The 25,513-nt window shown below is 45.5% G+C and overlaps 1 protein-coding gene across 1 annotated transcript in view; it reads left to right on the top strand.

Moving 5' to 3' along the window:
- The window catches only part of SLC22A5 (solute carrier family 22 member 5), a 31,907-nt gene that overhangs the window by 4,690 nt on the left and 1,704 nt on the right, over positions 1-25,513 (top strand). The window contains exons 2-10 of the mRNA XM_021710699.1: positions 7-345; positions 7,089-7,192; positions 13,684-13,838; positions 15,165-15,336; positions 16,532-16,658; positions 18,409-18,509; positions 21,688-21,902; positions 23,785-23,967; positions 25,330-25,465. Of these exons, the coding sequence (XP_021566374.1) occupies positions 7-345; positions 7,089-7,192; positions 13,684-13,838; positions 15,165-15,336; positions 16,532-16,658; positions 18,409-18,509; positions 21,688-21,902; positions 23,785-23,967; positions 25,330-25,465 (1,532 nt within the window). The remainder of the gene's footprint in view (positions 1-6; positions 346-7,088; positions 7,193-13,683; positions 13,839-15,164; positions 15,337-16,531; positions 16,659-18,408; positions 18,510-21,687; positions 21,903-23,784; positions 23,968-25,329; positions 25,466-25,513) is intronic.

The following is a 25,513-nucleotide window of genomic DNA, read 5'->3' as shown; positions in this document are numbered from 1 at the left end:
TTCCAGCGCCTCGTCTTCTTCCTGCTCAGCGCCAGCATCATCCCCAACGGCTTCAACGGCCTGTCGTCCGTGTTCCTGATAGCGACCCCGGAGCACCGCTGCCGGGTGCCGGACACCGCGAACCTGAGCAGCGCTTGGCGCAACCACAGCGTCCCGCTGCGGCTGCAGGACGGCCGCGAGGTGCCCCACAGCTGCCGCCGCTACCGGCTCGCCACCATCGCCAACCTCTCGGCGCTCGGGCTGGAGCCGGGGCGCGACGTGGACCTGGAGCAGCTGGAGCAGGAGAGCTGCCTGGATGGCTGGGAGTTCAGCCAGGACATCTACCTGTCCACCGTCGTGACCGAGGTGGGTGCCAGCCCCCGCCGGGCCGAGGCTGGGGCGCAGAGGGAACCGTCGCGGTCCAGGAAGCCGCTCTGCCCCCTCCCAGGGCCTGGTGATGAGGATCCTCCAGCCTGGTGACTCAGGAATCCTTTGGGAGGAGACTTACTAGCCGGAGTATTCCCCTTACAGCACAGGTGGCAGTCTGGCCTCCCATCCTGACGGCCACATTGAAGAGAGAGGCTGGCGGCTCTTGAGACATGCTCTAAGGCCCTGAGAGGTCCAGGACTTCCTTTAGATGGGGTTGGGAGTGGTGAGGAGCAGAGCCAGGGATTGCACCAAGGCATTATCCCCATTTTTCCTCCAGTCTCTCGGCATCTGTTCTGAAAGAGAGGAAAATACTCTTTCCTGAACTTTTAAAGTTAAAAGAAGTATCGTCTATAAAAGCGCCTCTTTTCTCTCTCCTGTAATTACTCTTTTCCCAACGCATTCTTAACCTAAAATGACAGTCTGGTCATGCTCTGTAAGAAATTGTTTACCTTTTAGCATAGTCAGTTATCAGTCCTTTGGGATCAGTCATCTGAAGATCTGTTCAGGGTGACTTATTGACCTGGTATATTTGGCCACATTTAGTTAAAACATACAACCCTAGTTCATAGGCTGTGGGAAAAACCTTTCTTGTTTCTCAGTCCCTTGGATTTTTTATTTTGAGTAGCTTTGTCCTTAGTGAATCCTTGGAGCAAGCTGGATATGATGTTAATGGTGCATGTTCTTTGTGTGTTACTCAAGACACTGGCACTCTTAACTCCCTGGAGTTTCAGCGAACTGAGTAAAGCAGGCTAGTGAAGAGCCCTCATGGACACCAGGCCACCAGGTTCACTGAATGTCAGAATTAGGGATTTGCGGGTTAGCAAAGGCTTCCTGAAGGAGGAGGCCTTACAGTGAGTCTGGGGTGTTCAACTTAGCAGAATACTGTGCAGAAGGCCGAGGTGCAACGGCAAGAAACTGCCCAGCAGGAGGGCAGAGTTCATGGGAGGAGAACTTAAGGAGGAATGCCATAGGTCCTGGAATGGCATCAAACCCTGTTGGACATGGGTACTGAGTTTCCCTCCTGGAGCCTCAAAGGGGCTTACAGGACTCTGGAGGTCCTAACTGTTACTTATGGGGGTTATCATCCTTCAGGAGAGTCTGAGAGTGCTCTGGGAGGCTCAAGTGTGTGTGCACATGCGTGTTCTCTCTCTATGTTTAGAAATTTGATGTCTCCAACACCAGTACCTGCTTACTCCAAAATGTAGTGGAAGTGTGACCTAAACCTCATTGGGATTTCTCAGTTTGTGATATCATTTCAGTGTCCTGAGGCATGCATCAATACTTGACAAAAGAGGCAACCAGCTGTGCTTTGTGGCCCATGAATCCACAGAGAATTGGAACCTTTAGTTGTCATAAATCCTGCATCTGTTACCTTTCTGGAAGCCAGTGAGAACTGTGAAAGCAGTGGCTGCCTTTGGGGTTGCAGTCAGAGGCCACAGAGGGGAGCATGGCTCAGAAGTCCCTACAAATTCTACTTGTGGCTGCCCAAAGAAGAGGGAGGCAGTGAAGTCAGATGAAGCCCGTGACATCTCTTGGGTTTTACCCTGAGCCCTGTGGGTTACTCTAGTCATTTGCTCCTGCTTTGCTTCCCCTATCCTGCCTTCAGATGGTGGCATTGATGATCTCTCAAAGGCCAACTGTGCCAGAGGGGCCAACCTTACCTTGTTGCCAATGTCAGACTTTTTTTGTTTGTTTGTTTGTTTAATAAATGTGTGTGTATATATACATCTATATGTATATATACACATACACACACTTCGACTATTTATTTAGCTGTCTTAGCAGTTTTGTAAAAGTGTGCCTCTTCACCTACTTAGAGGTTGTAAATCTTTACAGGGAGGCAAGATTAATATTTTACTTAGCTCTTTGTTTCGGGATGCTGGAATGCCTGACTTTAAGTTCAAAGCTACTTGTTCTTCTTAGGTGAACAGTTACTGTTGGAAGCTGCTGCATCAACATTCTGATGGCTTTTTCTAAGGCCCATTTTCTTTCAACCCAGACCTGGCCCACTCACCACTGCAGCTAGTTCCGTGCCTGCTAAATGTCTCCAAGCCTGCCCTCTGCCCCAAATCACAAATAAAGGTGTTTGTAAGTACACTAGTATTGAATTACTATTCATATTCTTCAACCAAAGACTACAACTTCAGGTCTCCTGTTTGTTTTTCTTTGTACAAGTTAAAGTATGTACATGTAGTACTAAACTTGTGGTAGATTTAGATCTTCTCCTGTTCCTCAAGAGGGAGACGGAGGTTCTCAGGAAAATTTATATTGAATAGATTAATGGAATTTAAGAAATCTTCTCTAAAGTTTGAGAACTGAAGAAAAATTGACAGTTTCGTTCTTAAAAGAGAAATTTGGGGGTGGCCAAAAGGATTTACTGAAATATTTAAAGGAAATGTGATTTCCCACCCTATTGACTGAGACTTGGCACCGTGTGCATCTGGAACAAGGTGTTGGGATTCATAGAAAGAGGAGGACATTACTTATGAAGTGAAAAGAGGTTTGTGCCCCTAAGTTTAAGGAATAGTTTGATAGTCCACATGCTTCTAGGCAGATCCCCTCCTGGCCCCTCATTCATACCTGGGGTTCTGGGGAATCAGCCAACCTCCTCTTGCAGTGCTTCTTGGTCCAGGACTGCCCCTTCCTCTGGGAACCTGGGTAATTTCTCAGGTCACCTGGGTCACCTGCTTTTTGGTTTCACCATAGCTCAGCCCAGCCTGCAGGCAGAAAACTTCCTGTAGAAACTTCTAAGCTGGCACCCATGAGTTGAGACTCCCTCAGCTTTGACCTGAGAGTCCTCTGCATCATCTTACTCTCAGCCTATTTCTGCTTCCCTGTAGCCCCCTGGTTCAGTCCTTAGGACTCCCACTCACTCCTTACTTTCCTGGACTAGCTTTTCTATCAGCCCTGTTTCATGTGCAGAGATAGTCCTGAATGATAGGAGAGCCCCCACAGTTGACCATAACCCTGCCTGGAAGAAAAGCCACAGCAACTTAGGAGGTAGGGAGAGGACTGACTCTGCGCTGGAGAGACCACAAAGACCTGGAAATTATGTCTCACTTATGCCTTTGCTGATTTCTCTTACTTAGGGGAAGTGCAGACCCTAATCAATGCCTTTGCAGGTATATGGCAAGGCAGAGAAGCCACTTGCTAGGCTCTGGGGCCTACTGTGAATGAGATTGAACTCCTTTCTAAGAGGAGCTCTGGATCAAAGTTCTGACAGTTGATACAAAGCAGGGGGTGAGGGAGCAAAGAAAATAAATTTATTCTAGAGAATGAATTTCAAGAGTCATCTAGCCTTTGGGCAGCCAAACAAGGACCAACCTCAAAATATATGTAATATTGAAGGTTGATGCCTTTTTATTTATCTGTTCACTCACTCATCTATGTACCCGAGACTTTCCTCTGTGTCAGGCACTGTCAGACATTATAGAGGACATCATGGCAAATACCTTTTCTCTTTGCCCTTACAGCCTTGGGGCAAGGAATCATCATTAATCACAGCAGGAGGCAGGATGAAATGTGTGTAGGAATGTATGGCAATCAGTAACATGTGGTGCTTACTAATGCATTTGACTGTTGATGCGGTCAGGCTATGTACTTCTCAAGGAAGAACTTCTGCCTTATGGGAACAGACCCTATCTCTTTTCCCTTCCAGCCAATTCACAGGTAAGAACATTTAGTTCCAGAGAACTGTGTCATCTCTGTACTTTCCATAACTGAAAAACAGCACCAATTATGTATGAGGTATAAGAGACACAATTCTCCATCTTTTTAAAAGTTTAACAGCTTTATTAAGGTATAAATAACATCAAAACTATGTATATCTAAAAAGTGAAACATGACACAACAGGAAACCATCACCATTAGGAAAGCACATTAAAAAAAATTTTTTTTGAGACATGGTCTTGCTCTGTCACCCAGGTTAAGAGTACAGTGGTGTGATCATAGCTCACTGCAGCCTCAAATTCCTGGGCTCAAGCAATTTTCCAACTCAGCCTCCCAGCAGCTAGGACTAGATAGATACCACCATACCTGGCTAATTAAATTTTTTTTTTTTTTTTGTCTCACTATATTGTCCAGGTTGGTCTTGAACTCCTGACCTCAAGCGATCCTCCCACCTTGGCCTCCCAAACTTTTGTGATTATAGGTGTGAGCCACCACGCCTGGCCCACATTTATGACCAGGAAGATGGGCAAGTCTAGGCCCTTTGCTAGAGGCATTCCCAGATTTTTTTTCAGGTTGGAGCTGCTTTCACAGCTCACCCAGCTGGGGGGTAACAACACTAGCCTTATAACCTGAATCTTAAACCCACATGTTCAGTTTTATGATCGATACCTGTTGTCATCAGCTAGTACAGCCCATCCCATGTGCCAAGTAGAGGCATCAGTAAGCAGCTTTAGTCATAGCTGAGGAGCCAGGAGGTAAGTATAGGAACACTAGATTCCTTTGTAGTTACTTTAAGCAGCAGGTACTTAGACCAGATTCTATGGGCTTCTCATCTCACCCCTTCTAAGGAGGATCCAGCTGGTGGTTGACAGGTAGGTGGACAGATTGGCATGGGGAGCCCAATCTGTGCCTGCCCTTATGTTCAGTTTTGAGACCTATCACCTTTCCAGACCTAGTCACAGAGACCCCTTGTTGCCAGTAGGAAAGAAGTGTTAATACATGTTTGCTTTTGGAGGGCCTAAGCCAGGGCCAGAGAGTTGTCAAGGACTGTCAGTGGTGGGTGGAGGGCACAGTTACTCCAAGAAGTTACATACCTGCCTAGATAAGGACAGGCTGGACCTGCCAAGCTGAGGGAACCAGAGAGGTTCTCTGCAGGCTGTCCCAAGATGAGCACTACAGTCACCCTATCTCCTGCAGGGCATAATCTGACCTGGTCTTAGCACCCCGCCTTGCCAGCCTGGGATTCCCTAGAAGCCTGATACAGAACGACTTGTCCTGGGGTCTGCAACTCCAGAACTCACTGCAGAAGCCCATGTGGATTTCTAGTCTATTGAGAAACAGCTTCTGACCTTTTATTTTTTTCTTTATTTTTATTTTTTATTTTTTGCTACAAAGTAATACTTGCTAACTGGGAAATAGATTTCATCATACTTTAGAATGACAATAGTCATAATCTAGCCCTGGAAGCTTGGCCTAACACCCAGAGGCTGGCACCCCATCATCAGTTCCCTCAGCTTTATCTCCATCACCAATCCCAGTGCTGGATTTAGCAGCTGTGTGTGGGTGGGGCTGCCCCAGGAGCACTCACCTATCTACCAGAGAGCCAGTATCTGGATGCTAGCACCTCCAAGGCTGCACAGGTGGAAAGTCTGCAGCAACTGATACTCATGACTCCTGTTAGTCTGGGCTTCCTCTGGATTTGGAAGTTGGGTACCCCCAATTCTTCCCTGGGCTGGGGATCGCCACCCCACTTTCAGCCCTTCCACGTGCATGCTTATTCTAAAATGGAGAGCCAGCAGCATGCCTGACTGTTGGGGCCCTTCAAGTCCAGCCTGTGGGCTGCCCTCCAACCCTTCTGAGAGGTGCCCAGAGGCTGTGTGCACATACTGCACAGCAGGGCAGAGAAGCAGACTTGCTTTTCTCTCTGCTGCCCAGAGGAGATGCTTTGTTCTAAGCCACACATTCCCCCTGCCTGTGTTCATTAGTGAGGAGCCAACAGGCTCCGTGGAGGGCAGGCCAGCAGCCTGGCGCCAAGCAGGCAAGGGTCTGGATTCCCAGGAGGGCAACTGGTCATGTGAGAAGACTGCAAAGGTTACTATGAACGCCATCTCCATGCTGGGAACATTTTTCTGGGAACCACCAAGTTTCCTGTTTTGGCTTTCTTCCTTCTTTTGACGCTGCGCTAGGCTGGGGCTGCCTGAGTGTCTGGTTGCTTCTCCTAGCCTGCAGACCTCTTTTCCTGTTCATGGTAACTATAGCTGGAACCACACATTGCATGCTGGAAACTCAAGCAGTGCAGCCTGTTCCCTACCCCAATCTCTATTTTTACATATGGGGAATGAAGGTGCAATATTGGAGAGAGGTTGGCCAACCAGTTGATAGTAGAGTGGGAACTGAAACCCAGTTTCTTAACTCCCAACTCAGAGCTTTCTGCTATAATTAGGTCTAGTATTGTTGGTGTGCAAAATCAGGGATTCCAGCTCTAAATGCCATAGGAAGGACCCAGGTCAGAGTTGAAGGAACAGGTCTAGATGGTGTACTCTGGGCCCTGTCCTCAGTCCCTTTCTGGATGTCTTGACCCCTGGAGCCCCAGAACTGCTCCTTTGCTATTCATGGGAATGGACTTTACCCCACTGAGCAAGGGCACCCTGCCTCTTCCTCAGGCCTAGGCTCTGCTCAGATTTTTAGGCAAACATGAGAGGCCTTGCCTTATCCGGGGTTAGCATGTGGGCAGAATACTTGTTCCCTGCCTGTCTTTCTACCTCAAAATGGAAGCAAGACAATGGGACCCACAAAGCTATGAAAAGCAGACTGGGAAGGATCCTGCTTTCCCTGCAAGAGGCAGCCTGCTCTCTGTCTTGCTGCCCAGCTCACCCATCGCCTATCTAAATGAGTTCATACACCCAGAACATACAGGGATACAGGATGTTCTGATTTCATTTTCCAGGAAGCCTTAAATTTAAAGCCTTTTTAAAAGAAGTGAGTGATGCACCCCTTTGCTCCTCTTGCAGTGGAACCTGGTATGTGAGGACGACTGGAAGGCGCCACTCACAATCTCCTTGTTTTTCGTGGGTGTGCTGATGGGCTCCTTCATTTCGGGGCAGCTCTCAGACAGGTAAGGTGTCTGTCTCCTGCAGCCGCAGGGGACCCCAGCACTGAGAAAGAAACACTTGGGCCTTGACTTCAGTTGGTAGTCTCTCAGCCAGAACCTTATATTTTAAAGAAGAGGAAGCTGTGTCTATAGTATAGACTCCATACCTAGTAAAAGGAGCAACAACCCCTTCTCCCTAATTTTTACTAAGACACCTGAGCTGTTTAAGCCAAGTGTCTCCATGATCCAGTTGACTAGGCAGTATGCCATGATTAACCTCTGCACTAGCTTGGTTTGTCTCCCCTGCGTGGACATGACTCTGTCATGACCCCAAGCATGGGAGAGGCTGACACCATGCACACCTGCACATGTACCATATTGTAGATCTTAGGCAGTACAATGGTGGCCACCTCTATATTCCCAAGGAGGCCAGCATTCACTCTGCAGAGTGAGAGCAGATCTCACTAGCCAGTAGTGGTATGATGAGCAGAACTCTGCCACAAGCCTGATGCCTTTTAGCTAAGTGGCCTGTTGCTCTGACACTTACTAATGTTAAGGAGAAAGAGTGCTGTTTTGGTCCATTTCTTATAAGCAGTTTATTTGTGTAATTCCAAAGTTTTTAACTCAAGAACTATTAATGGCTTAAGGGAATCTAAAAACCCTTGAAAGTATATGCAAAATGTTAGAGATTGCATGTGAGCATGTTTTTGGAGAACAGTTTGTAGTTTTTGTGAAGTTCTCAAAAGGATTCGATATGTTATATCCTCCTATTCTGGAGTTACAGGGTCTTCAGAGTAGCCTGACATGAGAAGAGTGGCCTTCAGCAATTCCCTGGCCACACAGGCACATATGAGAGCATACTCAGAATCAGTGGGTCACCCAGTGGAGAGGAGTCCCAGCATCCTCTTGGCTGGTTGGAGGTCTCACATAGAGAAGTTCAGGATTAGAATGTTATCCTACTGCTTGAGACCAGCCTGGGCCACTTGGTGAGACCTCATCTCTACAATAAATCAAAAAATTAGCCAGGCATGGCATCGCATGCTTGTGGTTCCAGATACTTGGAAGGCTGAGGTGGAAGTGTCACCTGAACCCAGCAGATCGATGCTGCAGTGGCCATGAGCATGCCACTGCACTCTAGCCTGGGCAACAGCGAAACTCTGACTCAAAAAAAAAATATATATATATATATATATTTTTTTATATGTATATAAAATCCTGCTTTAGGAAAAAAGCCATTTTATCCTGTAGCACAAACTCAGAGTGATGTTTGGCATATTACATCTATGGATTTACCTGAGAAGTCTTTCTTCATGAAAAATGTAATTATGTGCGCTTTTCACTAGATTTGTCTTTTCTAGAGTGTCATCTAGTAATTTTTTTTAAATAGAAAAATTCCTAAAGTCACCAATGAGCACTAAAGAGTTCAGTGGACCATGACCACAGATTGATGATTCAAACTGAGCCTGAGACACTTGCACCTTTGGAGGAAAGGCCTTTGCTTCTCCAGATCTTTAATCTAGTAAAAAGCATCAGTTGATTATATTTATATGTAATATGTGCCAGACACTGTTATAAGTACTGTAAGGTTTGTTTAAGAAGACAAATAATTTAATCCTCATAGTCCTATGAAATAGGAATTATTATCATTCCCGTTCTACAGATGGGGAAAGTGAAATAAAGGGATTAAATAGCTTGCCCACAGTTACACAGCTGGCAAGTGGCTGAGTTAGGATTTGGAGCCTGGTAATCTCTCTCCTCTATTTTGTATAGACTACTGTGCTAAGTCCCTGCTCTCCTGGAACTTGCTTTCTGTTAAACAACAAATTGAGAAAGAAGTTATTCTCCTCGGTTGTGGTAAGGGACACAGAATACAGGGCACTAAGGGAGTATCTAATAGAGGAGGTTGGGGAGATGTTCCTGAGAAGGTGAAGCATGAGCTGAGAGTTGAAAGATGAGCAGAAATTAGCCAGCTGAAGGGATGGAGAAGGGAAAGAGCATCTGGGCAGGGAGAACAGCATGTACTAAAGCCTGGACTCAAGGAGAGGCAGAGGAACAAAACAAAGCCCACTGTATCAGGGATGCAGAGAGCAATACAGAGATGAAGGCAGAAAAGAAGCAGAGCTAACAGGGTTTAGTGGATCACAGGAGTTTGTGCTTCACACAGAGCAGTGGATTGCTATTGAGACTTTTTATTTATTTTAAAATTTAAAATTTTTTTCTCTAGGGAATCAGAAATGTTTATTGAGAGTTTTTAAAGCGAGAGTGTGACAATTGGATTAGTATTTTTTTTTTTTTTGAGTTGGAGTCTCACTCTGTCACCCAGACTGGAGTGCAGTGGCCACTCCCGGCCACCGCAGCCTCGACCTGCTGGGCTCCGGCGATCCTTCCGCCTCAGCCTTCCGAGTAGCTGAAACTACAGGCGCGCGCTACCACGCCCGGCTCATTTTTGATTTATTGTAGAGATGAGGTCTCGCCAAGTTGCCCAGGTGGGTCTCGAAGCCACGGGCTCAGGCAGTTCACTCACCTCAGCCTCCCAAAGGTGCAGGATTACAGGCTGAGCCACCGAGCCTAGCTGGATTAGTATTTTTTAAAAGATGGTTTGACAGCTTTGTGGAGAAAGGATTAAAAGGAAACAAGGGTTGTAGAGAGATCAATTAAGAGGTTGTCACAGTAGTTCATGCAAAAGATGATAGTGTCATGGCTTAGGAAGAGGGTACTGGAAAGACGTGGTTAGAGTAGAATCAACAGCATATCTGATGGGTTGAGTGTGGGAGTGAATGAAGAAAGATTTCTGGCCTGCCTAACCAGGTGAATGTCAATACACTTCTCTAAGACAGAGAACACTGGAAAAGAACCATGTTTTTAGGAGATGTTGAATTCAGTTTGAATTTCCTGAATTTGAGTTGACTATGAGACACCTAAGTAGAGAAGCCTAGTATGTAGTTAAATATATGGCTGTGGTACTCCATAAGAGGTTTTGGCTGGAGAAACACACTTAGGAGTTGTCAGCCTATAAAACCATCATCAAAGCCCCAGGTATGGATGAGATTGCTTGGGGTGAGGGGAGAGTGAGAAAGGGTGAGAGGGAAGGACTGTGCTTAGAGTCCTTCCAGGTGGACATGGGAGAAATCCCTTCTCACAGGGCTGAGCGGCAGGTGAGACTCAGAGGACTGACTTTGAGGTGATAAATGAAGAGGAGGGTACCCCAAGTTCAGAGTTAAAGCTCAGTGTATTCTTCTGGGTTTGCTGTGTCATGGGCTAGTTTAAGAACTTGTTTACCATGTAACACTATGATTACCTGAGGAAAGTGTTTAAGTTCCAAAGGTGTACTCCCAAGGAAGCAAAATTCTTAAGTATGTTAGGACCACTTGAGTCTACAGAAGAGCTAATATAGTGTTTTTCAAGCGTTTTTTAAAAAACTTTTGGCAGCAGAACTCTCTTTAAAATAGGATCATTTAAGTCCAGTAAATAGCTAAAAGCATGGCTGTTCTGCCTGTGGCCCCTGCCTTCAGCTCCCAGGGGGCCCCCTCAAGCTTATCTGCACCCTCTTGGAAGGCTCAGGGATCTGTGGGATCGACAGATTCTGAGCTCATTACTTCTAAGTAAGCCAATTCTAAAACCTAAGCCAAATAAATTACCTCATAGCAATAATTTATGCCCTCTATTTGTCTGGGATATCAACAGTAGCTTTTTATATAGGACAAAGGTTTTGCCTTCTTTCTAGCATATTAGTAAGTCAAAATTCAAGGGCAATTAAAATAATCCAGGATTTTCAGAGTTTTTTATCCGTGTGAATTATGAGAGGCACAACTCTGGGAAGAAGTAGACTGATATTTCCTGTGTCTGTAGGTATGTGTGTATTTGCCATTTTGTTGACAGATTTTATTTACTTATTTATTTTGAGTTGGAGTCTCACTCTGTCACCCAGGCTGGAGGGCAGTGGCATGCTCCCAGCCACCACAGTCTCGACCTGCTGGGCTCAGGCAATCCTTCCACTTCAGCCTTTCAAGTAGCTGGAACTACTGCATGCACCACCATGCCCGGCTAATTTTTTTTTTTTAATTGTAGAGATGAGGTCTCCAAGTTGCCCAGGCTGATCTTGAACCTGTGGGCTCAGGCAATCCTCTCACTTTGACTTCCCAAAGTGCTGGGATTATAGGCATGAGCCACCGCATCAGTCCTGTTGACAGACTTTTATAGTGTTGACAGACTTTAAAAGTGAGCATGTCTGGCCTATCCCTGAACTGCCAATGACTGGTACCATATAAAGGTTCTCTGGATCTTTTTCTTCCCTACCATCCCCGGGAGCCCTTGCGGAGGGAAAGGATATAGAGGTTCTAACAGTCTGCCTTGTGTTTAGGGACCACCCCTTGGTTGGCACGTAGAGTATACTCTTGTTAAAGAATAATGCATGGGGAATTGGCATATTCTGCACTAAGATTTCTCAGCCTCAGCCCTACTCACATTTTGAGTCAAATAATTCTTTGTTGTAGTGTGTTATCCAAAGATGTTAACATCTCTGGCCTCTACCCATTAGATGCCAGTAGCACCCCAAGTTGTGACAACCAAAACAAGCAAACAGAAAAACCTGTTGTGTTGAGGAAGAACACCAAACTCTTTCACATAGCTACAGTTTGGCTCCTAACTTTCCCTCCTGCAGATTTGTGTTGCACAGCTGATGTTAATCAACACTGGCCTCTCATGTTCATTGTGCCCCTTCCAGCTGTGGTAGTATGTGCTCTTTTTCAGAGTCTAAAGCATCCCCCACCCCACCCCACCCCTGTGGCCTTCCTTGACCATGCAAGCTAACTCAGGGTCCCTGGTTTACATAACCATGGTTCCTTGTGACTTTCCTTCACAGCGTCTATCGGAAACTGGTAAATAAAAAGTGTTATTATAGAATTAACGTTGGTCTCCCCCACTATGCTACTAATATCTTTGATAGCTTGGTCCTTATGGCCTTAATCCCTCATTGTCAACTACTTTTCCTCATCTCAGTGTCCCATCATCAAGGAGACCTTCCCTGAATGCTCAGTTCCCAACCCTTATCCCTAGCCCAGGATATTCTTTTGTTGTGTCTCTTGTGGATTTGGGTGCTGTTCTTTCAGTATACTTGACCGTGTAATCATATATTCAGCAATGTGATTGTTTGATTAAAATGTGATCAATATCTGTCTCACCAAGTAGACTATAGGCTCCTTGAGGACACAGACAATATCTTTCTTTATTTAGCAATATCCCCAGGGCTTACTCTAATAGATGCCCAATAAACATTCACTGAATGAAGGTGGGTGTCAGCCAGTCCTGGCCAGATTCAAGCTAAATCTACTCCTTCCCACTGGATTGACTTGTTTCTCCTGTTTGTGGCTCTCTGTTTAAAACAAAACAAACCAAAACAATGGTAACATTTTTTTAATTTTAAAATGAGCACAGAGATAGAAAACCACACAGAACAAATGCATGGCCTAATAAATTCTTCCAGAGAAATCACCTTGTAACCACTGCCAAGTCAAGCAATAGAACTTTGCTGTCCACCAAGAAGCCCTCTCCCTGTGTCCCTTCCCAATTACAGCATCTTCCCTCTCTCCTAAAAGTAACCACTAGCCTGATTCTTATAATAATCACTTCCCTGTGCGGTTTTTAAGTTTAATCATCCAAATGTGCCTCTTTGACACAGGTTTAGTCTTGCCCACCTAAAATATTTTGTCATTTAGTCTACTTTAATCTATAGATTCTCCTTCTATCCTTTCTTTGTCTTACAGTGTAATTTGTGAAGAATCCTGGGCTGTCTCTTCTATAAAATTTCGCAGTCTGGATTTTGCTGATTGCACAGTTATGATGCATATTCCTCTATTCTCTACATTTCTTGCAAATTGTCAGCTGGATCCAGAGACTCAATCTGATTCAGGTTCAGTCTCTTTGGCAAGACTGTTGGAGGCATGTAATATCTGATTGTCTCTTTCTATGCTGTTAACAGTCATTGACATATGATGCCTATATCTATTAATTCATTTGAGGCTATAAAACAATAATCTAATTGTATCATTCATTTAATAGTTAGAATACTTTTATAGATGATACTTCCTCTCATCTAGTATTGGTTACTGTTCACATAGTTTACAAAGGAAAATCAGGACAGATGCTTCTTTCTCTTTGTTTACCTGTTTTCATTTATAACGAATTGTTTCTCCATCATCCTCCAGAGTTGAACAATTTAAAAACATTTATCATTATGAATGTATGATATGTAATTGATATCTTTCAGTCTCTTGCAATGATTATGATAATTGTGGCACTGCTTTTTTGGTAACCCTGGTGCCTAGGCTATACACCCATCCTGGGGAGTGGGGATGGGGAGTAACAACATGGGGACTGTGAGACTAGGACTGTCCCTGGCAATACTGTCCATGACCCCCCACCCCCACCCCAAATGGATCTGGGGATAACTCTTCTTGGTGGAGCTCATTCCTGCTGCCTTTTTCCAGCTGGTTCTGTCACTCTCCTTTCCTTCCCAGGTTTGGTCGGAAGAATGTACTGTTTGTGACCATGGGCATGCAGACAGGCTTCAGCTTCCTGCAGATCTTCTCGAAGAACTTTGAGATGTTTGTCGTGCTGTTTGTCCTTGTAGGCATGGGCCAGATCTCCAACTATGTGGCAGCATTTGTCCTGGGTATGGCCATCAGGTTGGAGTTGAGTACTTGATCCTGTGTTTCACTGTCATCCCACCACCCACCTTTCTGGAGACAGCTGTGATGTCCCTCAAAGGGAAGTGATTTCTAGCAGAACCAGCTAGAACTTCCTAGTGAGCCCTTTTTCTAGGCAGGAAAACTGAGCCAGATAAGTGGTCAGCCTTGGGTCCCCAGCAGCACGATAGCCTGACTTCTGATTTCCAGTTCTCTTCTGGCCTCCAAAGTGTGGCTCCTTGGTCTTATTGGTACTTGATGGCCACTTTACTAGGATTCACCAGAGATCATCCATTTATAAAAGGGCCTCCCACTGCACAGAGCTGCGGCAGTTAGGGAAAGAGGGAGGCATGGTGTGAACAGTAAGGGCCGTGATTGGCAGTCTCACCAACAGAGAAAACTGCCTTGTCTGTAGAGTACATCGCTGATGGTGTCTACAGATGAGAATAAATTGATAGGAATGGGCTTTCAGGGTTTTAATTCAGAGTACACACTGCAGGGCTCTGACTCTGCCAGAAATGAGACTGGCAACTTTTTTTTTACTGAAAAGTTGCTGGCCTCACTGAATCTGACTCTCACTGATAAAATCTTTGGGTTCCTTGAGTTGTATCATTGAAAGGATTATGTTTTTCTTTTCACATTTAATAAAATATTCTTTTCTTGTAGCATAATAGTTAGCAAGTGCAACTTTAGTAATGACTTCTTAATGAATTAATGAATTCTTTCTCATGATACAATTAAAGAGGGCCTACTATGGCATCTTTAGCATGCAACTTCAGAAAGTGGTGAAATTTTCTTGAGAGAACTGTTACTAAGAGCCTGAGAGAGGCCGGGCACATTGGCTCATGCCTGTAATCCCAGCACTTTGGGAAGCAGAGGCGAGAGGTTTGCTTGAGCCCATGGGTTTGACACCAGCTTGGGCATAGTGAGACCTCATCTCTACAATAAATCAAAACACTAGCTGAGCGTGGTGGTGCACTCCTGGTGTTCCAGCTACTTGGAAGGCTGAAGCAGAAGGATCACCTGAGCCCAGCAGGTCAAGGCTGCAGTGGCCATGAGCGTGCCACTGCCCTCTAGCCTGGGTGACAGAGTGAGACTCCTACTTAAAAAAAAAAAAAAAGCCCGAGAGACCACAGGAGGGCACCCGCACCCAAATGGTCAGGCTGGCTTGGTTTCAGAATCTGGGTGCTCGAAAACTTAGAGATAATTCAGGCTGTTTTCTTGTCTCTGTGTTGAAAATGATACCATAGAAGATTAATAAGGACATAACCCACATTAAAATGCTAACTTGACTCCTCCCTTGTTTTGAACAGGGACAGAAATTCTTGGCAAGTCAGTTCGTATTATATTCTCCACATTAGGAGTGTGCATATTTTATGCATTTGGCTACATGGTTCTGCCACTGTTTGCTTACTTCATCAGAGACTGGCGGATGTTGCTGCTGGCGCTGACGGTGCCGGGAGTGCTGTGTGCAGCACTCTGGTGGTGAGTGTGGCCCTCTGTCCTGTGGTGCCCACTGGCAGGTTGACTTCTGTCTCATCTTTACTAGAGGGCAGCATCAACCCACAAATTCCCACTTGGGTTCCCAGAGATCAGAAAAATAGATTATTTATAAGTTGTTTCAGAATGTTTTCTCCACATTCTAAAGAGACAAAACAACAGAATCCTAAGATATCAACAGACTTGTTCTCAGCCCTGGGCTGGGTCGATCTAAGTGCAAGGAGAGGAAGCAGTAGCTATGAAAAGATGGGGTACAGCATGCCCTCTGGGAAGTTCCCAAACCCTAGGGCAGGACCAGTATAGACCCTGGTTCTGCTGTGTGTTGCTGAAACCTCATGCTACAGGCACTGGCAGAAGAGGGAATACACCAAAACTGAGAGTCTTCAGGGTGGCTGCATGGAGGAAGCCAGGCTCCATCCACATCTCCCAGTAGATGAGTTGAACAGGCAGAGGAGATACCATTCCATACCAAGAGAGGGAACACAGTAGAGGAGCCGAGGCAGGAATCACCACTTACATGTGGGGCAGGTGAGATCACTGGCCCATGTGGAGTGGAGAGCATTTCAGGACATAGTGGGAAGCAGCACATCATGGGACCTGGTCATGATGTAAGAGTAGGGGGCTACCTGGTCACGGCGAGATAGAAGATATCCATAGACTTAAAGCACTCAAGTGCCTTGATGCACATGCTATTTTAGGTAGAGAGTCTCACCACTCTGCTGGACAAATCAGGACTGGGGAGAGGAAAAAATAGAGGCAAAGAGGCCAGTGGAGAAGCTTCTGTGGGTCCCAGGGACAAGAAGGGGAATATAGCAGGATCTGAGCTGGCCTAAGACATCCACAAAAGCCAGACTTCAAGAACCCACCTTGAGTCTGTCTCCTCAGAGCCCAGGAGGTGGCACCACTGCTCTTTGGAAATGGAGTTGTCCAGCTAGCAGCACAATCCCATCAGGGTACACAAGGTCCTTCAAATTTTATGTACTGCAGTGTAGTGAAGAGCTCACACCTCAGGTTATTACTGGGTGTGGACCATCTCTTTGCTTCTGGCTTGTGAACACCAAGTGTTCCACAGGCCTCGCTCTGGCTCTGAATCCTCATTTCCCACCTCCAATTGTACCTATCTGTCTACTGGTCAGCCGCGGCAGGGAGGCCTTCCTGAGACTGCTCCTTGTACTTCCAGGTTCATCCCTGAGTCCCCCCGATGGCTCATATATCAGGGGCGATTTACAGAAGCGGAGGCAATCATCCACAAGGCTGCCAAAATCAATGGGATTGTTGCTCCCTCCACCATCTTTGACCCAAGTGAGGTAAGTACCACGTGGAAGCTGGTTGGAGGGACAGAGTGGCCATGATTTGAGGGCAGCATCACTTAGTCCTGAAGTCCTCCCTGCTCACAGGTTCCCAGCCGTCTCCCTGCCTGAGCCCCAGCTATCCCCAAGGCAGGCCCTGCTGAAACTCAGAAGAGGAGGAATAGGTTACAACTGCCTAACTCTTTTCACCGTTCCTATGGATTTTTGGTTTTCATCATTTACTTCTGTTCTAGGCAGTCGTATATTTTAACCATGGCTTTTAATGATAAATACCCTTTATGATTAATAGAGCTTTCATAAAGTCAGCATTTTGGGATATCATTGTTTCTTATGCTTAAGGTGGTTTGTCATCTTAAAAAGATCATCTAGAACATAAAATGTAAAGCATAAAAAGATGAAGTTAGAATGTTCAGTTTCTTAAGTATGAGCAGTTATTCATTAAAAAGAAGAAAAAATGGAGGCAGAGGGAGAAAGAAGTGCTTAGTCTCTTTCTGCCCTCCAACGGTTAGTTATTGCATCTTATCAGGCCCTTTTTGATGTCTTCCCCGACCCGTCCCTGTAAACCCTATTCTCACATACCATGAGTAATTTCTTGGCTCTGCCTAGTTCCTGGTTCTTGCTTTTCCTTCCTGTTCCCTCTTCTCCTACCCTCTCTGCAGCAGGCAGTTTTCCTCAGTCTCATGACTAAGCTGCAAGTGCTGACCAGTGTGGTTCTGGAATGTGTCTCTGGTGTGACAGGAAGATGAGGGACTGTCTGGGAAGAGCAGCACACGGTCATGCTGAAGTGTGAGCAGCCAGCATGTTAGAGACCTTGGGAAAGAGGGGCCAGTTATTGGAGGCAGCAGAGAGATAGATGACCACTGACAGCCCTCCTGGCTTCTCGGTGAGGTAGTGGCCCAGCAGCCACTGTCAGCACTCACTGGAAAGGGGTCTGATGCACCCTGGTCAGGGCAGGAATGTGGCAGAGGACTTTTAAATAAGGTGACTTTGGCGGCTTTTAAGAAGGATCAATCTGGGTGAACCCATAAGTTTCACTGGCATCTTTGAGGAAATGAGGCTATTTCAGGGGATCCTTTAAGTCAGAAGTTGACCTTTCATTGAACTTCTAACTCTGGAAAAACAAGCTCCAAAGCTGGGTTTGCTTAAGAAAGCAACATCAGTATGTTTAGACGTGCGGTTTATTAATGGCCTTGGTCATGCAGAATTTCATAGGAAGTCACTCTGGGTGAAGCTCAGGTCAATTTTCCTGTTTTTCTATTTGAATACTTTTTCCCTGGAAGCAGACCAGTAACTACATGGTATAGGGACTCAAAACATTAACTTTTAGAAAATATCAGATCAATAAACTACATAGCCAGCTTCTCTTTCTGCTCTGGGCAGGGAGCCAGCCTAGGGAAGGCATGCTTAGAGGCCTCCCTGGAATGTGGCCGCTGACTGGAGGGTGGGGTTGTGCACCGAGGGAGTGGACAGCCTAGGCTTCTGCCTTCACTGCACTCTTGAGGGACTGCTCACCTACTTTCCCTCCTCATTCTTGTTCACTCTCATTTGTTATTGACGAGGCCTGGGGAAGCTTTCAGCAGCCCAAAATATAGTCACCATACTTAGTGTTCTTTTTAAGGAAGAGACTTAACATTCCCCAACTCTGAGGTGCAGATAGCCAAGATGCCAGGGATTTGAGTATGTTCATGTATGCTCTGAATCTCCAACCTTCTCTCCTTCCCGTACACTTATCATATTGTTCTTGCAGTTACAGGACCTAAGTTCCAAGAAGCAGCAGTCCCACAGCATTCTGGATCTGATCCGAACATGGAATATCCGGATAGTCACCATCATGTCCATAATTCTGTGGTGCGTAAGTGAGACCTACCTGAGGCTTCCAGAACAAACTTCTGGAAATGGCCATTGAGCCTCTCATCTGTAAGATATGCCTCAGACTAAAACTGAAAGTCTATGTCATCAGAAAGTAAAAGGGAAATAGCTTGAGAAGGATGGAAGAAATGGACATTTTTTCAATGACTATATTTCTGTCCAGTGACTATGTTTTATTAGATTGTAATGGTAAAAGCTTTAAAAAAATTTTTTTTAATTATTTATTTATTTTTATTATAAAGATGTGGGGTACAATTTCAGGGTTAGGTATACAAACATTGATTATGCAGGTACCCTTGTTGATGAGGTGTACCCCTCCCTCCCCTGGCAGTTACCCTCAACTGCTAATCCCACCTCCCTCCCCTGACCATTTCCCACTACTGCCAATCCTTTGCTTATAGTATTATAATTGTTCAAGGTCCACTTATGAGTGAGAATATATGGTACCCTGTTCTTTGTTTCTGTGATAGATCACTGAGTATGATTGACTGTAAATCCATCCAAGTTGCTACAAAGTCCATGTTTGTCCTTCCTTATGCCTGCATAATATTCCATTGTGTATACGTACCACATTTTTTTTTTTATCTAGTCCAGCTTCGATGGGCAGCATGGTTGGTTCCATGTTTTTGCTGTTATGATTAGAGCTGCAGCAAACATACGTATGCAGGTATCTTTTTTGTAGAATGATTTGAGTTCCTCTGGGTATATTCCCAATAGAGGGATTGCTGGGTCATATGGAAGGTCAATTTCTAGTTCTTTCAGAAATTGCCACACTGTCTTCCAAACAGGTTGCACTAGTTTGCATTCCCACCAGCAGTGTAGAAGAGTTCCTTTTTCTCTGCATCCTTACCAGCATCTGTTGTTTGTTTTATTAATGATGGCCATTCTTACTGGGGTTAGGCGGTATCTCAGTGTGGTTTTGATTTTCATTTCTCTGGTGATGAGTGAGGCTGAGCACTTTTTCATGTCTGTTGGCTGCCTGTATATCTTCTTTCGAGAAGTATCTGTTCATGTCTTTTGCCCACTTTTTAATGGGGCTGCTTTTTTTTTTCCTTTCAGCACATTTAAGGTCCTTGTAGATCCTAGATGTCAGGCCTTTATCAGATACACAGTTGGAAAATATTTTTTCTCTTTCTGTGGGCTGTCTTCCTGCTCTCTTGATGATTTCTTTTGCTTTGCAGAAGCTTGTTAGTTTGATGAGGTCCCACTTGTCTATCTTATTCCTTAAGGTATGTCACAATTCTTAATGTGACAGAATCTCAGAAAAGGAGAATGGAGACTATTGTGCAGGCTGTTTTGGGAAATATGGGATCTTTGGGCATTTCTCCAAGTCCTCAAAGAGGTGGATCTTTGCTCGCTTCGTCTTTGTTTAATTCCTGTCCCCTAACCCCTCCCAGTCATAGACAGTGGCTGAAGAGGACAGATAAAGTTTTTTAAAAGAATTGTTGAAGATACCCTGCCCTTTAGGCTACAGAGGTTGCTGTGGAAGCAGGACATGCTCTTTCTGGGATGTTCAGAGAATGTCCTGGAATCAGTCTAGATGTCCTCACCAGGTTCCTTTTGTTTTCTTTTAAATATGTGGGGAACAGCCAGGCTCGGTGGCTCAGCCTATAAACCCAGCACTTTGGGAGGCCAAAGTGAGTGGATTGCCTGAGCCTGCAGGTTCGAGGCCAGCCTGGACAACTTGGTGAGACCTTGTCTGTACAATAAAATAAAAAATAGCAGGGCGTGGTAGCACGCATCTGTAGTTTCGGCTACTTGGAAGGCTGAGGTGGAAGGATCGCCGAAGTCCAGCAGGTCGATGCTGGGCTGGCCGTGAGCATGTGTGCCACTGAACTCCAGCCTGGGCGAAGGAATGAAGCTCCAACTTTAAAAAAAAACATTAAAAATTAAAATAAATAAATATGTGGGGTACAATTCAGGATTAGGTATACAAATGTTCATTATGCAGGTACCCTTGTTGATAAGGTGTGCCCCACCAGGTTCCTTCTAACAAGGCTTTTCAAAAAGTATGTCAGGAAGGGGTTGTGAGTTACCAGGGAGAGGAAACACATCTTAGTGTTTGGAAAGCTTTTGCTCAGTGGCCAGACCTGGAGGATTACAGGCTTCTTCTACTCAAGCCTGCTGGGTGATAAGATGGGTGAGGAGGGCAGACTTCATCTCAAAGTCCTATTGCTAGATTCACCCAGCTTTGGGGCAGTCAGCCCTTTTGTTTACTGGGGGGGGGGGGAATCTATGAGTCACACATTTCCAAGGAATGGCCCAAGATCCCTTTGGGCAGTGTACCACTCCCTGAGTCGGCCTCAAGCCAGGCCCAGCATGTAGCCTGCACCACAGACTTGCCCACCTGCAATGAGTCACCCACTCTGTGGCTCACCCAGGCTCTCCTCCCTGCTCTGGATTTCCCAGGGACTCATGTACATATTTCTTTTTTTAAAATCATGCCAGCTGTGTTTTCAACCTGCAGATGAGTAAAAAAACAGTCTGATCCACAAAGGTCTAGTTTGCCAAAGATTGTGTGTTATCTACAGAGAGAATGCCTACTTGGGACACTGGGAGGAGCATTGGGAGGCCAGGAACATTGGGAGGCATACCAATGAGAGACAGTGTGGTCCCACCAGTGGGTGCTCCCTCTCTTCTCCACAAGTGGGGTTGGTGTCAGCTGCTTCTGACCAGCCTCTTATTGAATGTTCAGATGTTTGAGCTAATGTCCCTCATCCCCTCAGTCTTATCCTACCTCACTTGATATCTGCCTTCTTACTCATTCTGTGTTTGCTGGATTTTCGGAGCTTCAGAGAGTAGAGTTGGAGGCTTCTGTAAGTGCTTCAGCTTAGAATTTTTAAAGCCATAAGGCAAATTGGAACTTTTTTCAATTAAGTAAATCTATCTGAATTATATAAGTTTTTTTGCTGGGACACTTTCTGTATGGAATGCTCTGAAAGTGCACTGATACAGAGTTTACACCATACCACCTGGGCTTGGGGAAGTTATCTTTTGTTCTTTGAAGTAAAATGCAGGGTTAAATCTATTGCTGCCTTCCTATTCTCTGCTTAAAGAGTAGTTTAGAATTCACTGAAATAATTGCATTTTTAAAGTTGTGCAGGTTAGAAGAGATGTGGTTATTGCGTTTCCAGTTTTCTTCTGCACTCTGTTTCAGGATGACCATATCAGTGGGCTATTTCGGGCTTTCCCTTGATACCCCTAACTTGCATGGGGACATCTATGTGAACTGCTTCCTTTCGGCGGTGGTGGAAGTCCCAGCGTATGTGTTGGCCTGGTTGCTGCTGAGGCATCTGCCCCGACGCTATTCCATGGCCACTGCTCTCTTCCTGGGTGGAGGAGTCCTACTCTTCGTGCAGCTGGTGCCCCCAGGTAGGGACAATGTGCATCTGTAGTCTTGGGTCTTCATTGAGTCACTCACTCTCTGCCAGGCAGTCTTCCCCAATTGATAAAGAGAATAAAATCAAGCCCACCACAGATCCCCTGTGTATATGCACTCTTGGCCTAAAAATCAAGAGACAATGCCTTCTGAGACCAGTGCACTTCACACCCTAGGCTTTGGAAAGTGGGAAAGAGCGACCATTGAGGTGGTTAATTTTACTCTATACTCAAGTTAATGTGTTCATATTTATTTTCTACTCTAGAGTACAGGGGGAAGAAATAGTCATCCCATTACTTCCTTTTTTTCCTGGTCCTGTCTAACAAATAGCTGTGGAGTGCCTACTGTGGGCTAGATACTGTGCGTGGTACTAACAATCCAAAAGTAAACAAGTCAGGCAAAACATCAGGCCCTCATGGAACTCACACCTTAATCAAAAAAAAAGATAACAAACAAGTAAATAAAGTGCTTACTGTAGTTCAGATTGTGTTACCTTCATGAATAAAAATAAAGAACAATGGGGAGTTAGTTTACATACACGTTTTGCAATGCCCCTGGACAGGGGGCAGTTCAACAGAAAAGTACAAGAAATGACAGAGAAAGTCTAGGAGAACATTTCAGGAAAAAGAAATAGTGAAGGCAATGATCCTGAGCTGGGAGTAAGCCGGGCGTGTTTGAGAAGAGGAGAGCAAGTAAGAGATGAAGAGAAGGGGGGAGGGGGGAGGTCACAGAGAGGGTCTCCCAGGCCACCAGCAAGAGTTTATTTCTAAAACTGTGTTTGTGTTGCACAGATGGGTGGGAGGTAGTCATTTCCAACAATTTATAGAACAGCCGTTGGGCTCTCATGTGTCCCTCACTGTGCCCAGAGTCCTCAGTGTGCCTGTGGATTTGGGAGCCTCTGGTGGTCAGTTTTAGATCCATCAAGCTAGGAACACTGCACAAAAATAGGACTCCCTTTGTGGTGTGGCAGAAAGACCCCAGAAACCATGGAGAGGTTCACACCTGGGCTCAGAGTTACCCTTAGGTCACACACAGCATCTGTCATCTGCACAGTATGAAAGATAGACTAAAGCCAGGCTCGGTGGCTCAGCCTGTAATCCCGCGCCTTTGGGAGGCTGAGGTGAGTGGATTGCCTGAGCCCGCGGGTTCAAGACCCGCCTGGGCAGCGAGACCTCATCTCTACAATAAATCAAAAAAAAAAACAGCTGGGCGTGGTAGCGCATGCCTGTAATTCCGGCTACTTGGAAGGCTGAGGCGGAAGGATCGCCGGAGCCCAGCAGGTTGAGGTTGCGGTGGCCGGGAGCGGCCACTGCACTCCAGTCTGGGCGACAGAGTGAGACTCCAACTCAAAAAAAAAAAAAAAATGAACGATAGATTGGAGAACCATCCCAAGTTTCTGATGGTTGATGAATTTTTTGAAGTCTGAGTAAAATGAAAGCATGAAATGAGTTAGAATTGAATTCTCCATTAATCTGAAAGTCATCAACCAATTCCGTAGTGCTTATAGTATGAGGCTCTGGGGTGATAGCTAACTCCCTGGTAGACATGTCTTTTATGTTTACCAGCCTGGAAAATGAGTTGGTTGGGCTATTAAGGAGCTTATTCTGGTGGTCTCTAAGCACAGGGAAATACATGTCCTTACATACCTGCAGGTCCCTAGCCTCCTTTCAGTGAGCAACTTGGAGGGAAGTCTTGGCTATAGCCCTTTATTTTACAATAGGAAGTAATAGAAACTGATCCAGGCCTACCCCCCCCAAAAAATTTGGGGGAAAAGTATATTTGTTTCAGTCAAAATAAATAAATAAAAAAAAACTCTCGATAGCTGTGTGCGTTGGGTTAGTGCCTACTCTTACCTTCTTTCCTTCTCTTTTCCAGACTTGCATTATTTGGCCACAATCCTGGTGATGGTGGGCAAGTTTGGAGTCACGGCTGCCTTTTCTATGGTCTATGTGTACACCGCTGAGCTGTACCCTACAGTGGTCAGAAACATGGGTGTGGGGGTCAGCTCCACAGCATCCCGCCTGGGCAGCATTCTGTCTCCCTACTTTGTTTACCTTGGTAAGTCCCATGATCCAAGGGCACACTGGAGTGATGGAAGAAGAGCACTGATTGGCTGTAGTGTGAGCTGAAGATAGCTTGAAAACAAGCATAGAGCAAGTGGGTTCCATCTGGTACTGGATCTGTGGCTGGGGATAGCTCTTGTCTGGGTGCACTGTGGGGGAGACACTAGCTTTCAAATGGAAAACAATGTATAGACTAGCTAGAAACTGATGAGAGAATTAGAGGGTTTTATTTTAACCATTACAGGCATTCTATCAGACACTACAGTTCCTTTGTCCTAAGAAACTATAGAATAATCTAGGGAGCCAGGTACTTAGTTGGAGAAATTTCTTCTTGGAATCAGCATGTTAAAGGAACATGAGGGGTCAGGCACAGTGGTTCATGCCTGTAATCTCAGCACTTTGGGAGGTGGAGGCAAGAGAGGATTGCCTGAGCCCAGGGGTTCGAGACTAGCCTGGGCAACTTGGCAAGACCATGTGTCTATAAGAAATCAAAAAATTAGCCAGGTGTGGTGGCATTCACCTATAGTTCCAGCTACTTGAAGGGCTAAGGCAGAAGGATCACCTGAGCCCAGCAGGTCGAGGCTGCGGTGCCATGAGTGTGCTACTGCACTCTAGCTTGGGCAACAGAGTGAGACTCTCAACTCAAAAAAATTAATTAAATACAATTTGGAAAAAAAAAATAAAAAGAAGAAGAGGGGAAAGGTATCCATTTAAGAGATCTGGTGAACTGAGAATTATTGTAACTTGGAGTACTACACAGTGGTTTTAATGTTGTATAAAGATCTGCCTTATGCCATTTTATGTAGCAGAGCTCTGATTTTCTTCTCAAAATTATGTCCTCATGATACCTGCCATTTTCCTGCTCATCCCTACCCAGTACCTCTGGGAAGGATGACAACTAGCCTGAGAGTACCCCAAATGCTTTGTGAACATGCTAGAAATAACAAGCAGAAACACCTTGTCTAACTTGAAGGCAAAACATACAGGTTGTGACATATCTGCAGAGGTGGAAGAGTTGTTCCTGTCCCCGAATAAATGCCTCAAGTTTTTTGGAAACCCAGCATTGGAAAATAGGAATAATTATCGTGGCTGGGCTTCTCTCCTCCCCCCACACTCCTCCCCTGCACTGTGGAGCCCTGTTGGACTTCTGGGAACCACATGGCAGGTCTGTGCCAGCTCTGGGTTCTGAAACCTGTCTAGGTTCCACATTCCAACCCGGTAGCTCAGACAGTGGGAAGTGTGAGACTAAGAAGGAAGGTGATTCCCTTATATAGAAAGTCCTGGGAGCATAAAGGGATGGAGTGAAACTAAATCTAACTGCAACCCTGGGCTTGGCGCTCTGTCTACTTTGCCATAGGTGCCTATGACCGCTTCCTGCCCTACATTCTCATGGGAAGTCTGACCATCCTGACAGCCATCCTCACCTTATTTCTTCCAGAGAGCTTCGGTACCCCCCTCCCAGACACCATTGACCAGATGCTAAGGGTCAAAGGGTAAGAAAGCCTCCTTCCTTACGGTGTTGATGCACTCAGTCTGGGCCT

The sequence above is a fragment of the Carlito syrichta genome, unplaced genomic scaffold, assembly GCF_000164805.1.
Source record: "Carlito syrichta isolate Samal-C Ts95f unplaced genomic scaffold, Tarsius_syrichta-2.0.1 Scaffold297468, whole genome shotgun sequence".
Classification (NCBI taxonomy): Eukaryota; Metazoa; Chordata; class Mammalia; order Primates; family Tarsiidae; genus Carlito; species Carlito syrichta.
The sequence above is the reverse complement of the archived record's forward strand: the minus strand, read 5'-3'. Positions and strand labels throughout refer to the sequence as shown.